The sequence below is a fragment of the Pan troglodytes genome, chromosome 2 (assembly GCF_028858775.2).
Source record: "Pan troglodytes isolate AG18354 chromosome 2, NHGRI_mPanTro3-v2.0_pri, whole genome shotgun sequence".
In the NCBI taxonomy this organism is placed as follows: domain Eukaryota; kingdom Metazoa; phylum Chordata; class Mammalia; order Primates; family Hominidae; genus Pan; species Pan troglodytes.
In genome coordinates, this window is record NC_086015.1 from 60,663,843 (window position 1) to 60,681,295 (window position 17,453).

A 17,453-nucleotide genomic window follows, 5' to 3' on the forward strand; every position below is an offset into this window, starting at 1 on the left:
AAAGTGAAAAGTGAGGATACAAATACAGATTGCTAAGAGCAAAAGTGTAAAAAGACACTGATCTGACTAACCTAGACTAAGACACTGATCTGACTAACCTAGACTAAGACACACTGAATCTGAAGAGACAAGTTGCTTAATAAAAAGCATAAGAATATTCAGTTCTGCCATAATCAGAGGAGCAACAGCAACACAAAACGTGGATTGTTATGTCAACTTTCTATGAATGCAAAAGAACTCATTCTGTGCTTATCAACTAGTAGTGTGAAGATCTTAAAAATCTAGATAAAAGTGTTTTAGCTGACTTGCAATATTGAAACAAACACACTTAAAACAAGCGCCTTACATGTCTATCTTTTTCTGTCAACTAAAACAAAACAAAGGAAAAAAGAACAACAAAAAAAGAAAAACCCAAAGATATTCCTGGATTCTTGGGGTAGAAAAGAGTATGTGTATGCATATTTTATTTTCAAATTCAGAAGGTTCCTTTTCATTATGCAACAGCCTAAAAGATACTAATATTCTGATATTATACTTCTTCAACTATAAAAATAAAGGAATATGGCCAGGCGTGGTGGCTCACGCCTGTAATCCCAGCACTTTGGGAGGCCGAGGCAGGCGGATCACGAGGTCAGGAGATCGAGACCATCCTGGCTCACATGGTGAAACCCCGTCTCTACTAAAAATACAAAAAATTAGCCGGGCATGGTGGCAGGCGCCTGCAGTCCCAGCTACTCGGGAGGCTGAGGCAGGAGAATGGCATGAACCCAGGAGGTGGAGCTTGCAGTGAGCCGAGATCATGCCACTACACTCCAGCCTTGGGGAGACATCAAGACTCCGTCTCAAAAAAAATAAAGGAATATAAAAGGACAAGAGTTCTGATTAGTAGTAGTATGTCATGTTAACCTAAACCAAACAATTTAGAAATCTGATGTACCAGGGCTGGAACTGTAAAGTGTTTCCTGTACTGGGCCAGGTAGCAAATATTTTAGGCTTTGTGGGCCATACAGTCTCAGTGCCAACTCTGCCATGACAGCATGAGAGCACGCTGTATTCAAATACATGGGCACGGCTGTATTCAAATACAACTTTCTTTACAAAAATAGTGGACAGGCTGAATTTGACCCTCAGGCTTTAATTTATACGTCCCTCTGCTACAAGAAAGAACAGAACTACTTTATTTTTGGCTGTTATAAGAGCAATCTGATATTTTACCTTCATACAGATGGCAATTTTCAGATAAATTACTGGTTTTGGCGAGCTTTCTCATATTTTCAGGTAGATCCTCAAGCTTCCTCTTCAAGACAGTTTTGCTTCTCATATCTTCTGTGTCTGAGTCCCCACCCACACTCTTTTTCCTACACTGAATTAAATTAATCAATTCTTTGACTCTATCCTTATCATAATCCAAAGAATGAGATGATCTTTGCTTTCCAGATATAATGGCTTCACCTCTTGAGTTATTTCGTTTTCCAAATTTCATTTTTGTACCATTCATTTCTTCTTCTTGACCTTCATAATCTGAAAGTGGACTAAACTGCTGAAGTTTTCTATTTTCTTCAAATAGTTCTTTTAATTTACAAATAGGTAACTGATACACTTCAGGCCGAAAAATATAGGCATGCAAACAAGTATCAATATGGGATTTATTTCTGGGAGCTGAGTATAAGAATTTTTTATCATCTAATCGTGAATCATATGGAAACATAATAAACTCTCGTTTACCTGAACCAAAACCTCGCTTAAAAAATTCACTTACATACTTTTCAACAACAGAATGAAAATTTATGGCGCTTATATTTTTGAATTCCTTTCGACACTGAATCAAAGAAAATTGTAAAAACTGAGCTATTTTTAATACATCTGGCATGCTCTCATGCCTCTCCTGTGGTGCTGCATTGGTTGAACCTTTTTGTGCTGTAAATAAAACAAACAAAAAAAAAAGCAAACCATGTTAGCAATCAAGAAACTAATCAAATACAGATCTAAATATTGCCAAAGAAGTATAAAAACATTTACACATTAATGTTGAACCAGACGAGTATGTACCCTAGTACATATATACAATATAGCAAATATACGAATAGCATGCTTGTAAAGTCCAGGATCCTAAAACAGGCCAATAAGAAACTAAAACAAATGAAAAAGCAGAACACATTTTTAAAGGAAAAATCACCCACTCATTGAAGATCTCACTTCCTACTGCCCTCAGGAAATTCAAATAGTGGCAAGCAATATGTAAGAAGAAACAGAGACAGAACAAGATCTGAGGCTCCAAGCAAAACAGTCCTGCATGTCATCTCTTCCTCTTATAAAGTAGTAACTAACTTCACATGAACAGATATGTAGATGCTGAGTAGCCACAACTGAGAAACTCATCCTTAATCCAACAGTGAAATAAAGCCATTAGTGGGAACTTTAGCTTAATACATAGTATTAAAGTTCATTCTTAGAAAAGGTGGTTAACAAATCTTGTCTTATATCAGTGCCAAAAATTCTTATTAATTTTGAATGGCCTAATATTTATCCTGGCAAATGATGCTTTAGAGTTACTAAAATTTGAATGCAAAATTGAACTAAGCTAAAAAATAATCATACAAAACCCTCACAGACCGGGCACAGTGGCTCATGCCTCTAATCCCAGCAGCTTGGGAGGCTGAGGTAGTTGGATCGCTTCAGGCCAGGAGTTCAAGAACAACCTAGACAATATAGTGAGATCCTGCTTCTAAAGAAAAAAAAAAAAATTTAAACTTAGCTAGGTGTGCTGGCGCACGCCTGTAATCCCAAGCTACTCAAGAGGCTGAGGCAGGAGGATCACTTGAGCCTAGGAGGGAGGGCAAGGCTGTATGTAATGAGCCATGATCGCACCACTGCCTGGGCAACAGAGTGAGACTCTATCTCCAACAGAGTGAGACTCTATCTCTAAAATAAATAAAAAGTAACCATCATAACTAAGCTACAGTACTATAACAATTATAATCAAGCTTTATGAGAGCACTGATAAACACAAATTAATTTTTCATAGTTAAAAAAAATCGTCAGCCAGGCACAGTGGCTCATGCCTGTAATCCCAGCACTTTGGGAGACCGAGGCAGGAGGATCACTTGAGGTCAGGAGTTCGAGACCAGCCTGGCCAAAATGGTGAAACCCCGTCTCTACTAAAAATACAAAAAAATTAGCTGGGAGTGGTGGTAGATGCCTTGTAATCCCAGCTACTCAGGAGGCTGAGGCAGGAGAATCACTTGAACCTGGGAGGTGGAGGTCGCAGTAAGCTGAGATCGCGCCCCTGCACTCCAGCCTGGGCAAGAAGAGCAAAACTCTGTATCAAAAAAAAAAAAAACATATAATTTGTGTCTTATATTGCTAATACCTCTTAACCCCCAGTATTTCCTGAAACATGATGTAAGAAAGACAAAATGTTTAGTGAGTTATCTGGAAAATTTCAATGAAATGTTAAGTATCTATAAGTAACCAGATTTAGATATTCAAAGAACTTACAAGTAACTATGCTTCTAGGTTCTTGAAATAGAAACAAAGCATGTAGGACTCGAGACTTGGCAGTCTGATATTCTAAAAAACAGAAGCCAAACTCATTAGCAATGTGTTTTAACTAAAAAGTTAAGAAAGAATTGTAAAAATTTATTAAAGAGAGACCACCTACCATATGGAGGAACCATCTGATAAGGGGAGAGAAGAAAAAGGTATCCTCGGTCTCCCAAAGGTTTAACAAGAACCTGTATTTTGAGGGGAAGGAAAAGTTGTATCTGCTTTATTATTATTCACCATAAGGCAGACACACAGCATTTTCTACTAATTGTAAAGAAAAAAAGTTCTTAATAATCTTTTAAGAAAAAATATTGCTAATGAATTAGTTAATTCTTTCTACCAACTCTGCTGATTAACAGGATTCCAATCAAATAAAAATTCCTTGGTTTTCATAACATTAATGAGAAAATGTTACTGAAAGAACTCCCCTAACTGCAAAACCACGTTAATTTTTCCCTGAAGCTAAAATACAAGGACCAAACTAAAGACTTCAATTTTCTTCATCAGTTCAAAAGACATGTTTATTAATGGCCAAGGTAATGTGCTAGATGCTAGATATAAAACATGCTTTGAAACACTGCGTTGCAAGAGTTCAGACTAATGACAAACCCAATGTGTTGCCATAATCTAACTGCACACATATTACATGAACACTTTTCACATGTAAGGGAATTTGCCCAGAGATATCCAAATACAAGCAACACAAGATCCTTGATCACGAGAAGTTTATAATTAGGTAGAAAGAGTACCACAATAAATACCAGTAATTACATAAGACAGAAAAGTTCCCTAAGAGATTTACAAAATAACAGAAATGGAAAAATACAGTTTGTTTATGGTAGTAAAAGATGGTCAAGAAAGGTTTACTGAAAGTGTATCAAAAGTGGATTTTGAAGAATGGGTACACTGACAAGAGCCTGAGATTGTAGGAAGGACATTTCAGTAGAGGCAACACCATGAGCAAAGGTGAGTTGTAATGGACAGTTTACAAACATCACAATATTTATCAATGGCAACAGGGTGAGGACAGACTAGGATAAATGTATAAGACAAGTCAGGAATGAAAGATCATGGGTTAGCTGTAAAAAGACCAGAAGCCAGGCTGGCCAGGAATGTCCTTGAGAGCATATCCCTTTGAGCTACTGTTTCCTTAAAACAACAGTAAGAAAGAAGACTTGACAGCACAGTGCAGGACGCAGAAAAACAATCTAATGCAAAGAATTTATTTCAGGGGCTACTGCAATAGTTCACAATGTTTTGGGTAAATGAGAAACTGAGCATGGCAACTGAACACAAAAGGATATCTGAGTTCTGAAAGAAAACTCGTACTACCTAAATTCCTACTAAAACAATTCCAGTAAACAACGCCTGTATAAAAACTAATAATTCAGAGGACAAAAAGTAACTGTGCTACTAATTCACATTTAATAAAAACATTGTTTGCACACTCAAAAGTAAAGTGGTATTGTGTTTGGGGGCTTCAGGTAGCTTAGTTGACCACTTTCTCCAGGGTCAACTTCTCCTTCAGTTCAATCTGTGCCAAAAATGAGTCTTAGATACCTGGTACTCAAGGAGGTTATTTTAGTGGAAGCAGGCTGGTGGTATGGGACAGATAAAGTCAGGGGGTCAGATGACCAAATGACTAGGTCCATCTGAAGACCATTCTAAACTTTGGGGAATCTTTCCCCATTTTTACTGCCTGGATTCCATGAGGGTCAGTTATCAGGTCTTTCTTTTATAAAGGAAGTTTAAATATTCTTGTAAGGGTAAACTTTGTTGTAAGGTTTCTAATAGTTAATCTGTGCTGAGGTGGCCTTGTTTCCTAAAAATCCCAGGGCCAAGGTTAAAAATCCTCAGGCCAAGTTACATCATACTGCTGACATATAGTATTGGCCCTGCAAGATATTTAACTGGGTCTTACGGCTACCATTTATAGCCACGCTAAGTCTCTTAGAGTATTCTACAAGCGGACAATGTACCTGAAAATTTTGTTTCAAATACTTTTATCCAAAGTATTTTAGATAATATACTTCTTTTAATATTTTGTTCAAACTCCTAGTTGATGAAATAAAAAGTTACGAAGCACAAGATTTTCATGTTTTGTGCTCACTGACGAAAACCAATTAGATGCCTTTAACCTCTCACTCACTCCAAATACTAGGTTTTATAAATTCCACTACCAGTAACCTAAAGATTCCTGTATTTTAAGGGGGCCCAATGTTTCCAGAAATCCATGGAGTACAGGCAATCTATGATCAGAAACAACACTAAGGCTGACAGAGGCTTCAGCAGTTATATCTGTGGCTTCAGCCCAATGAAATCCATTCAACTCTGCAGAAAAGAAAAATCCTGCAAATTGTGCTCCTGTTGTCTCTATTTTAGCTGTTTGGTTATTCTTAAAAAAAAAAAAAAAAAGATATTAATCCAATCTCTGGGGTTTTTTAATTAGTTTATTCTACTATTTTAAATTTCCAGATAACATTAAAGGTATTATAGCACTCCCCCACCCCCACAAAAAAAGAGTTAGTATAAATACATGTACAATGGGCCAGGCGCAGTGGCTCATGCCTGTAATCTCAGCACTTTGGGAAGTGGAAGTGGGAGGAGGATTGCTTGAAGCCAGGAGTTGAAGACCAACCTTGGCAACACAGCAAGACCCCAACTCTACAAAAAAAATTTTAAAAGTTGCCATGTGTGGCGTCATATGCCTATAGTCCTGGCTACTTGGAAAGCTAAGGTGGGAGAATTGCCTGATCCTGACAGTTCAAGCTGTGAAGCTGTGATTGTGCCACGCACTATAGCACTTCAGCCTAGGCAACAGAGAGTCGTGTCTCAAAAAAAAAAAAAAAGCTTAGAAGGAAATAAGCTACACTAAAGTGAGATTCAGCAGAAAAAAAAAGATTCAAACACTCAAAGGCATCAAAAATTGGAATTATCAGATGCAAAAAGGAAAATAATCCACTATGAAATCTTTAAAGACATAAAATAATTGGAAGAATTAAAAACATTTTCACGCAAAAATGTTTACGCTAATGTTCATAGCACCATTATTCATAGTAGCCAAGAAATAGAAATAACTGATAAAAGAACAAACAAAATGTGGTATTATCTACACAATGAAAGTATACTGGGCCATAAAACAGAATGAAGTTCTGATATATGCTACAACATCAATGAGCCTTGAAAATTATGCTTAGTGAAAGAAGCCAGGCACCGAACGCCACATATTCTTGACTCTATTTATATAAAATGTTCAGAGCAGATAAATCCATAGAGACAGAAGTAGATTAATGGCTGTTAGGGATTGGGAAGGGGGAATGTACAGTGAATTCTGAGATGAAAATTTTCGGGAATTAGATAGTGTTGATGTTGCACAACAGTGTGAATCTACTTTTAAAAAAAACATAGAATTATATACTTTAAAATGGCTAAAATGGCCGGGCACGGTGGTGCACACCTGTTAATCCCAGCACTCTGGGAGGCCAAGTTCAAGAACAGCCCAGGCAATATGGCAAAACCCTGTCTCTACAAAACATACAAAAATCAGGCAGGTGTGGTGGTATGCACCTGTAGCCCCAGCTACCCAGGAAGATGAGGTAAGAGGATCACTGGACCCCAGAAAGTCGAGGGTGCAGTGAGCCAGGATCACACCACTGCACTCCAGCCTGGATGACAAAGCAAGACCCTGCCTATTAAAAAAAAAAAAAAAAGGCTAAAATGGTTAATTTTATGTTATGTGAATTTTATTTCACTTAAAAAATATTGGCAAAGAATACCGGAATATAATGTGCACCTCCTAGAACTCTGCCTGGCATATGATAGGTACTCACTAAATACTTCTGAAAGACTTAACAAGAACCTGCTATAAAATAACCAGGCAGATCCAAAAAAATTCAAATGTAACTTTTAAAAATAAAAAACATTCCCTGTGAAATTAAAAACACAATAAATAAATAAAGCAACAAATGAGACACAGCTAATTACAGGATTTTTAAACTAGAAGACAGTTATGATGAAGTTACTTAGAATGCAGCACAGAGAAACAAATAGATGGAAAACATAGACAAGGTTAACAGACGTGGAAAATATGCCTCTTCAGAGTCCTAAAAAGACAGGCCAGGCCGGGCGCAGTGGCTCACGCCTGTAATCCCAGCACTTTGGGAGGCCGAGGCCAGTGGATCACCTGAGGTCAGGAGTTCACGACCACTGGCCAACATGGCGAAACCCTGTCTCTACTAAATACACGAAAATTAGCCAGGCGTGGTGGCACACACCTACAACCCCAGCTACTCGGGAGGCTGAAACAGGAGAACTGCTTGAACCCGGGAGGTGGAGGTTGCAGTCAGCCAAGATCATGCCACTGCACACCAGCCTGGGCAACAGAGTGAGACTCCATCTCAAAAAAAAAAAAAAGACAAGCTAAAGAAAATGAGGGAGAAGTACAATAAAAGAGATAACTAATTTTCCAGAAAAAAAGACGCAAATCCACAGATATGAAAGGAAAAGATATACCAAGCTGCATAAATAGAAATCTACACCTAGATACTGTAACTGCTAAACATCAAAGACCAAAAAAAAAAAAAAAGATTTAAAAAGTAGCCAGGGGGCGGCAGGGGACCTACAAAGGAACAATTAGACTGAGAGCTAACCCCTAAACAAAAATAGAAGCCATAAGACACTGCAGCATAGTCAAAGTGCAAGAAAATAGCTGTCAACCCAGAATTGTGTACCCAGCACCCAATGATTATAGATTATACATTTTTCTCAAACACAGAAGGAGCATGTACAAAAATTGACCACACAGATCTTAAAGTCTCAACAAATTTCAAATAATCACCATTGTTGATTACAATGCAATTAGAAATAAAAAAGACAAAAGTATCCCTGTTTCCCTATACACATACCTCTACATCATATATCAAAGTTAAAAAAAAATTGGAAACTAAAAAATAAAAATTTCTTAGAAATGAATAATGAAAATACTGCACATTAAAACGTGAAATGCAACTAAAGCAGTACTTACAACTGAGTATTTATTGACTATTTTTCTGACTTAAAGACAGAAATAGCAAAACAAGTCTCAAAAAAGTAAAAGTTGGCCAGGCTTGGTGACTCACCCTGGTAATCCCAGCACTACGGGAGGCCGAGGGCAGGCAGATCACTTGAGCCCAGGAGTTTGAGACCAATCTGGGCAACATGATGAAACCCTGTCTCTACTAAAAATACAAAAATTAGCCAGGTGTCACGGAGCATGCCTGTAATCCCAGCTACTTGGGAGGCTGAGGCAGGAGAATCCCTTGAACCCGGGAGGCAGAGGTTGCAGTGAGCTGAGATTGTGCCACTGCACTCTGGCCTGGGAGACAAGAGCGAAACTCTGTCTCAAAAAAAAAAAAAAAAAAAAAAAAAAAAGACAGAGATGGTATAAGAAAGGAAAATTTCAGGTCAATCTCATTCATCATCACAGATACAAAATTCCTAAACAAAAGCCAAACCCCACAATTTACTTTAAAAGCTGTGGCAGGGGTGGGCGGGGTGGGGGGGTGGTAGTTTCTATACAAGCAATGCAGGGGTAGTTTAATATTGGAAAACTATAAATATAACTCACCTTAGTAGGTCTACAGAATAAATACCATGTGTGATGGTTAATTTTTTAGATCAACTAGATTTGGCCAGGGAGTGCCCAGGTATTTGATCAAATATTTTTCTGGGTGTTCCTGTCAAGCTATTTTCGGATGAGTTTACAACCAACAGACTGAGTAAAGCAAGCCAACCTCACTAATGTAGGTTGGCCATATCCAATCAGCTGAAGGCCTAAAGAGAATGAAAGGCAAACCCTAAGCCCCACAACAAAAGAATTCCTCCTGTCTGTCTTCCAAGTTGGGATGTCAACTGTTCCCTGCCTTCAGACTTGAACTGAAACATTGGCTCTTCCTGAGTCTTGAGCCTGCCAGCCTTAGAACTATACCACTGGCAGTCCTGGTTCTTGCACCTGCATACTCAGACTGAAACTGTACCATTGGATCTCCTGGGTCTCCAGCTTGTTAACTACAGATATGATCTTGGGACATGTCAGCCTCCATAAATGTGTGAGCCAATTCTTTACAATAAATCTCTTTTTACATACCACCCCCACCATACACTATTGGTTCTGTTTCTCTGCAGAACCCAAAAATACTGTGTGACCAGATTGATAAATGCAACCCCTGACCCAAAACAAAAACCATCTGCTAAAATTCAAAATCCATTCATGGTTAAAAAAATAAAGAAGCAAAGTTTAAAACATAAAAAACTACTGTGGACTTCCTACTTAATGGTAAAATGTTATAAGGCTTTTTTTTCTTTAAATCAAGAAGGCAAGAATGCCCAAAATCACCATTTTTATTCAACTTCTTAGTACAGATCCTAGACTGCACATTAACATGGAAAAAGAAGTAGTATATAGTAGTTCCCTTTCATCTGCAGAAGATATATTACAAGACCCCCAGTGAATGTCTGAAACCACAGACAGTAACAAACCCTATGTTTTTTCTTATGTATACATACCTATAATAAAGTTTAACTTTTAAATTAGGCATACTAAGAGACTAACGACAATAATTAATAATAAAATAGAACAGGCTGGGCATGGTGGCTCATGCCTATAATACCAGCACTTTGGGAGGTCGAGGCATGAGGGTTGCTTAAGGCCAGGAGTTTGAGACAAGCCTGGGCAACACAGTAAGACCCCATTCTCTATTAAAAATTTTAAAAAATAGATACATTTTAAAAACTAGCTGGGCATGGTGGTATACACCTGCAGCCCAGCTACCCAGGAGGCTGAGGTGGGAGAATCACTTAAAAGACAAGTAGTTCAAGGCTGCAGTAGCTATGATCACATCACACCACTGTACTCCAGCCTGGGCAACAGAATGAAATCCTGTCCTCCCACCAAAAAAATAGAGTAACTGCAACAATATATAATAATAAGGGTTATGTAATGTGGTCTCTCTGTCTCTCGAAATCTTATTGTATTGTACTCACCCTTCTTATGATGACGTGAGATGATGAAATGCCTATGTGATGAGATGGAAGTGAGGCTGATGACATAGACATTGTGATGCAGCATTAGGCTACTACTGAAAACTAATTTAAAACTTATTAATTATTTCTGGAGCTTTCCATTTAGTATTTTCAGACAACAGCTGACCACAGGTAACTGAAACTACAGAAAGCAAAACCAAGGATAACAGGGGACTACTATAAAGATGAGAAGAAAAAAATAAAACCAATCTACCTTCCAGATAATGAATTCTATATAGAAACCCCCAAAAATGTACAAAAATAAACACTTCATTCAAATTTCACATTGATCTGCATTAAATCAATATGTAAGTATCAATTACATTTCTATATATACAAGAAACAGAAAATGTACTAACATGGAAAATACTATTCACGGGCCAGGCATGGCGGTTCACACCTGTAATCCCAGCACTTTGGGAGGTTGAGGCAGGCAGATCACTTGAGGTCAAGAGTTCAAGACCAGCCTGGCCAACATGGCAAAACCCCATCTCTACAAAAAATACAAAAAAAATTAGCCAGGTATGGTGTTGCACGCCTGTAGTCCCAGCTACTCAGGAGGCTGAGGCAGGAGAATTCCTTGAACCTGGGAGGCGGAGGTTGCAGTGAGCTGAGATCACACCACTGCATTCCAGCCTGGGTGACAGAGCGAGACTCTGTCCCCCGCCCCCCCCAAAAAAAGAAAGAAAATACTATTTACAAAAGCATCAAAAAATGTAAGACAGCTGGGGATAAATCTAACAAAAAATGAGCAAGACTAATATCCAGAAAATTCTAAAACTCTATTAAAAGAATACACTAGGCTGGGCGCAGTGGCTCACACCTATAATCCCAGCACTTTGGGAGGTCGAGGCAGGCAGATGATGAGGTCAGGAGTTCGAGACCAGCCTGACCAACATGGAGGAAGTCCCATCTCTACTAAAAATACACAATTAACCAGGCGTGGTGGAGCATGCCTGTAATCCCAGCTACTCTGGAGGCTGATGCAGGAGAACTGCTTGAACCCAGGAGGAGGAGGTTGCGGTGAGCCGAGATTGCACCATTGCACTCCAACCTGGGCAACAAGAGCGAAACACCGTCAAAAAAAAAAAAAAAAAAAAAAAGAATACACTAAAGAAAGGGCGAGATGGCCAGGCACGGTGGCTCACGCCTGTAATCCCAGCACTTTCAGAGGCCAAGGCAGGCAGATCATGAGGTCAAGAGTTCAAGACCAGCCTGGCCTACATGGTGAAACCCCATCTCTACTAAGAATACAAAAATTAGCCGAGCATGGTGGCAGGTGCCTGTAATCCCAGCTACTCCGGAGACTGAGGCAAGGGAATCACTTGAACTCAGGAGGCAGAGATTGCAGTGAGCCAAGATCACGCCACTGCACTCCAGCCCAGCAACAGAGCAAGGCTCTGTCACGAAAAAAAAAAAAAAAAAAGTCAATATAATCTTATTTCATTTATCATCTCCCTGGGTGAAAAGAAAACTTCCCTGGATTTCTACGTGCCACTGCAAAAAGTCCTAGCCTTCTAATATACCAAAATGTATGATATAAAGATAAGGAAATGTTTGCTTTCATATCCCCCACAAATATTTTACTCTTCGCATACCTTAAGATTTAGATCTGTAGTCAGTTATCTAGTTAATTGCTCTGCTCCACAATAATAAAACTTATTTTATCTCCCTGAGAGCATCAAGTGGGGTAGATTAAGAGATTACGGCAAAGAGAGGTTCCTAGGTTAAGTCCAGAGGTGCCAAGAAGACTATGGAGATCTCCCTAGGCATTTACATTTCAATACGGAATGAGTTTCCAGGAATTTGGAAATGTCTCTTGGTCCAAGAGGGCTAAATAAATGGCTCCTGAAGCGATTTTATTTATATACCAAAGAGTTGGAGTTAATATTCATAACATTTCAAAGAGACACATTCAGGATAGGAGGGAATAGCTGCCTCTTCCCTTTTATAAGCAAATAGAAAGTATTTGTCCCCATCTCTTACCTATGTAGTATGCAGCTACTCAGGACAAGTGGCTTAGGCCTGCATGCCCTAGGGAGTTAAGGACTAAGGCAAAGGAGGGCCAATACATTTTTACTTACTGTGGGGTATTCACAAAATCTGTCTCTGATTCAGAAAACCTTGTGTGCATTTCTTGGACAAAATTTAAAAATCAGTATTCCTCAATGCACTGCTCATTATCAAGAGAACTATGAATAAAGTAGCTATAGATGGAATAATCCCAGTGAGGCCTGCTGGAAAACGGATAGCTACACAAAATTCCTAGGTACATTAGATTCTGGGAGTGTATCCTTGTGGAATGCTAGCAACCTTTAAGATCTAGGATTTTACTTTACTTCTTGATTCTGGAAAAGATCCAGTCTTCCATGAACATAATGTAATACTTGGTCAGGTGAGGAACGAAATGCCATCTTTCCTATCCTGATCCTCATATCGGTAACCGAAAGATATTGTAATTTTCTGATAAACCCCTCATTGTCCGAATTCTCAATACTCACTCTCTGAAACACAAGAACCAAATAGATTTGAGTAACTCAGTATCTCTCCATATCCAAACCTACTATCTCAACTTTCACTTTCTGAACTTGGGAACTGAATAGATTTTGATGATGAGGAATGCTTGCATTGTAGTCAGGCTTTCAGAAGAAAACAAGCCATGTAATACAAACATAAAATTATGTTCATATGCAGTGAGAAAGTAAGAAGGAAGGGCCAGGAGCGGTGGCTCACCCAACACTTTGGGAGGCCGAGGCGGGTGGATCACTGGAGGTCAGGAGTTTGAGACCAGCCTGGGCAACATGATAAAACCCCGTCTCTACTAAAAATACAAAAATTAGCTGGGTGTCGTGGCACATGCCTCTAATCCCAGCTACTCGAGAAGCTGAGGCAGGAGAATCGCTTGAACCCGGAAGGTTGAACCCGGAGGTTGCAGTGAGCTGAGACTGTGCCACTGCGCTCCAGCCTGGGCGAGAGAGAGTCTGTCTCAAAAAAAAAAAAAAAGAGAGAGAGAGAGAGACAGAAAGAGAGTGAGAGAGAGACAGAGTGTGTGTGTGTGTGTGTGTGCACGCGTGTGTGTTTTAATTCTAGGACATTTAATTGAAAGGTTTCTAGCCTGTAAGTCAAAGACTCGCAAGGGTTTTATAACTCTGCCTGGAAGTTTTATGTCAATCTGACTATCCCATCTATAAACAACAGACTGATTAAGCACATATATATGAAAATAATTAAATTCTATGTAGCCATTAAACATGAAGTTGCACGTTCTGAAACTCAAAGATATTTGACTGCCATTCGACTACCTGGAAACTGAGGCTCAACAAAGTGAGAAGTAAAAAGTCAACTGTTGTAAAACTTGTATTAAATGGCGCACCTATGCAAAAAAGTTGTATCCCTCTTTCTTGGAACTTACGACCACCATTTAGCAAGACAAAAAGAAACCTTGGAACAGCCACTTCCCTTCTCTCCAACCACCTCCTCGCCTTCAGCTAAACCATATATACTGGCATCACATTCATTTTCCATTCACTTCTCAACCCACCACAATCTGATGTTTGACCCAATCCCTCTACCCAAACTAGATACGCTTCAGTATTAAATTGTACCTTACCTCAGAAATATCGCATAAATCTGTCTCTTCTTGTATCATTACCTTGTCATCCCACCCGCCATCACCCTCTAATGTAATAGTTTCTACCTCATCTCCCCTCAATTTATTCTCGAGTAACTAATGTAATTATTCAAAACACAGATCTTATGTTGCATACCCTTTCAAAGTTTCAATGCACACCCTTGAAAATCCTTCAAAATCTGCTGCTCTTAGGATCAAATCCAAATTTCCAAACACTTGAACACTGCCTGAATGACGCTGTATGACACAGGTCCCTACTACTTTCCCCCAACTACTCTAGTGTTCCTTTATCTCCTCAACCTCACTGAGTTTATTGTTCTTGGATTTTCTTTTTTCTTTTTTTTTTGAGATGGAGTCTCGCTTTTGTCACTCAGGCTGGAGCGCAATGGTACGATCTTGGCTCACCACAACCTCTGCCTCCTGGGTTCAAGCGATTCTCCTGCCTCAGCCTCCCCAGTAGCTGAGATTACACCACACCGAGCTAATTTTATATTTTTAGTAGAGACAGGGTTTCTCCATGTTGGTCAGGATGGTCTCGATCTCCTGATCTTATGATCTGCCTGCCTCGGCCTCCCAAAGTGCTGGGATTACAGGCGTGAGCCACCAACGCCTGGCCTGATAATCACATTCTTAATCACAAAGTACAATAAAGATATTCCATGGGGGCTGGGCACGGTGGCTCACGCCTGTAATTCCAGCACTTTGGGAGGCTGAGGCGGGCAGATCACGAGGTCAGGAGATTGAGACCATCCTGGACAACACGGTGAAACCCCGTCTCTACTAAAAATACAAAAATCAGCTGGCTGTGGTGGTGTGCACATGTAATCCCAGCTACTCAGGAGGCTGAGGCAGGAGAATTGCTTGAACCCAGGAAGGCGGAGATTACAGTGAGCCAAGATCGCGCCACTGTACTCCATCCTGGTGAGACAGCAAGACTCCGTCTCAAAAAAAAAAAAAAAAAAAAAGATATTCCATGGGAAAGACTGGTTTGCACAAGCTCCAATACCATGGCCCAAATAAAAGAATACCAGAACCACAGTAAAACACTGTTAACTAAACAGCAGCAACAGACAGACACCTCATGGTACTTTCAGAGGCAAAAATAAACTGAAACACTAATATGATCACACATGAATATGCATATTTGTAACAAAGAATGAGAAACATTAAAAAACTTTTCACTCACAAGTTTTTCTCTGTCTAGTTTTTGCAGTAAACTCTCCATGTTACTTCCAATTCTTGTCTTTTCCACAACTTCATAAAGGCTGCAATACATTCCATTCTTCAAAACTGACATAAGAAAAATACATAGTAAATATCCAAATCAAGTCTGCTTCTAATGCATTTCAATAAAATTAAATTACTTCACCTTCATTTGGACCTAAGTATGTTTCCTTATAAAACAGTGCTGGAGGGATTTTCTGTTTCAGATGATCAATACTCATAACTGTTTCAACATCTAATTTCTCAGGTCTGAAAGAAAATTTAAAAAACATGTTTGCCTTATCTGTATTTTCAACTCTAGCAATCTTAACACATACACAAAAAAGTATATTTGATGGAAAATAGAAGAGCATATCTACGAATATCTCACCTTATTCTAAAGATCTTTTGTTTTGTTTGTGACAGTCTCACTCTGTCACCTAGGCTAGAGTGCAGTGGTGCGATCACAGCTCACTGCAGCTTCAACCTCCTAGGATCAAGTGATTCTCCCACCTCAACCTCCAGGGCAGCTGGGACTACAGGCATGTGCCACCACGCTAAGGTAATTTTGGCTTTTTTGGGTCTTTTTGTAGAGACAAGGTCTCCTTAGGTTGCTCAGGCTGGTCTCAAATTCCCGGTCTCAAGTGATCCTCCCACCTCAGCCTCCCAAAGTGTTGGGATTACATGAGTGAGCCACTGTGCCCAGCAGTAAAGGGGATTTGATACTGGAAGTCCAGATATATACATGGGTAGATAGCTAGCCAGGCAATATTTCCAACCTTCCATCCTTAAGCCAGAAACTAAAAGGCTGTCATTTTATTAAGGACAACTGAAGTATAAACTGTTAATCTTCACATGTTTATAAAGGCCCACAATGATGGAAGCAAGAGATTTTAGACCTTTCTATACCAACATATGCTGCATAGGACTAAAAACAGCCTATATATTTTAACTCACCAAATCAAAGCTCTTCCCAACAAAGAACTGGTAACTTTTAAGTCTACTATATTCAAAATGCTACATAAAAAAATATATCTACTTAGAATAAAACTAAAAAATTATATTTCAGACTTAAATCACTAAGAAAAAGTTTTAGGCTGGGCGTGGTAGCTCACGCCTGTAATCCCAACACTTTGTGAGGCCAAGGCGGGAGGATCATATGAGGTCAGGAGTTCGAGACCAGCCTGACTGACATGGCAAAAGCCCCGTCTCTACTAAAAATACAAAAAAAAAAATTAGCTGGGTATGGTGGCAGGACCCTGTAATCCCAGCTACTCAGGAGGCTGAGATGGGAGAATCGCTTGAACCCGGGAGGCGAAGGTTGCAGCGAGCCGAGATTGCACCACTGCACTCTAGACTGAGTGACAAGAGCGAAACTCCATCTCAAAAAAAAAAAAAAAGATAAAGTTTTATACCGTAAATGTACTGACTAGCCTATCCTCAAATCAAGACAGAGACGTAGAGGACTCATATTGCCAAATCACGTAATTTCAAATCAACCTTTTAAAAAACAAACCAACATTTATATTGAAGTTCTTATGAACCAAAATAAAATTTAAATATGAAAAAGAAATAAGGAAAAAGGCTCAAGAAAGTGATAAAATTAGCAACCACGAACTGCTCTTTACTTATACTTACAGTTTGATAGGCAAAAAAGCACGAGTGGCTGACCTCAGAGAAATATAACACAAAAGTTTTCCTTTATTTAAAAGCTGTCCTTTCCACAAGGTATAGTTATATTTATCTAAATAAAAAGAATATAATGACACAGCTTAGTCACTTGGCAGCCCAGAGAAGTGAGTGCACATTTATTAGAAATGAGACGGAAAATATCTAGAAACAAGGTTTAAGTAGGAAGGCAAAAAAAAAAAAACAGTGACTCTTCTACACTTCTATTTACTAACAGTTCAAATATTAGGATTTTTGTTTCAGGTATTTATCCCCTACAAAATCATTCCAGTTGCAAAGAATAACAAATGTATCTGTCTAAATGTCAGTATCAGAAAAGTTGGGG

General features: G+C 39.1%; 1 protein-coding gene across 14 annotated transcripts in view; it reads right to left on the reverse strand.

Annotated features, from left to right (window-relative positions):
- Positions 1-17,453, reverse strand: part of TASOR (transcription activation suppressor) — a 60,516-nt gene that overhangs the window by 22,495 nt on the left and 20,568 nt on the right. For 13 of the 14 annotated variants that reach the window (XR_010155619.1, XR_010155618.1, XM_001173403.7 and 10 more), the window contains 6 exons: positions 17,078-17,183; positions 15,606-15,709; positions 15,423-15,526; positions 3,662-3,734; positions 3,499-3,570; positions 1,216-1,917 (listed from right to left, as the gene is read on the reverse strand). Coding sequence is in view for 12 of the 14 variants with exons in the window: in XM_001173403.7 (XP_001173403.1) it covers positions 1,216-1,917; positions 3,499-3,570; positions 3,662-3,734; positions 15,423-15,526; positions 15,606-15,709; positions 17,078-17,183 (1,161 nt within the window). In the remaining 2 variants the exon portion in view is untranslated. The remainder of the gene's footprint in view (positions 1-1,215; positions 1,918-3,498; positions 3,571-3,661; positions 3,735-15,422; positions 15,527-15,605; positions 15,710-17,077; positions 17,184-17,453) is intronic. The other variant, XM_016941342.4, reaches the window with a different exon arrangement.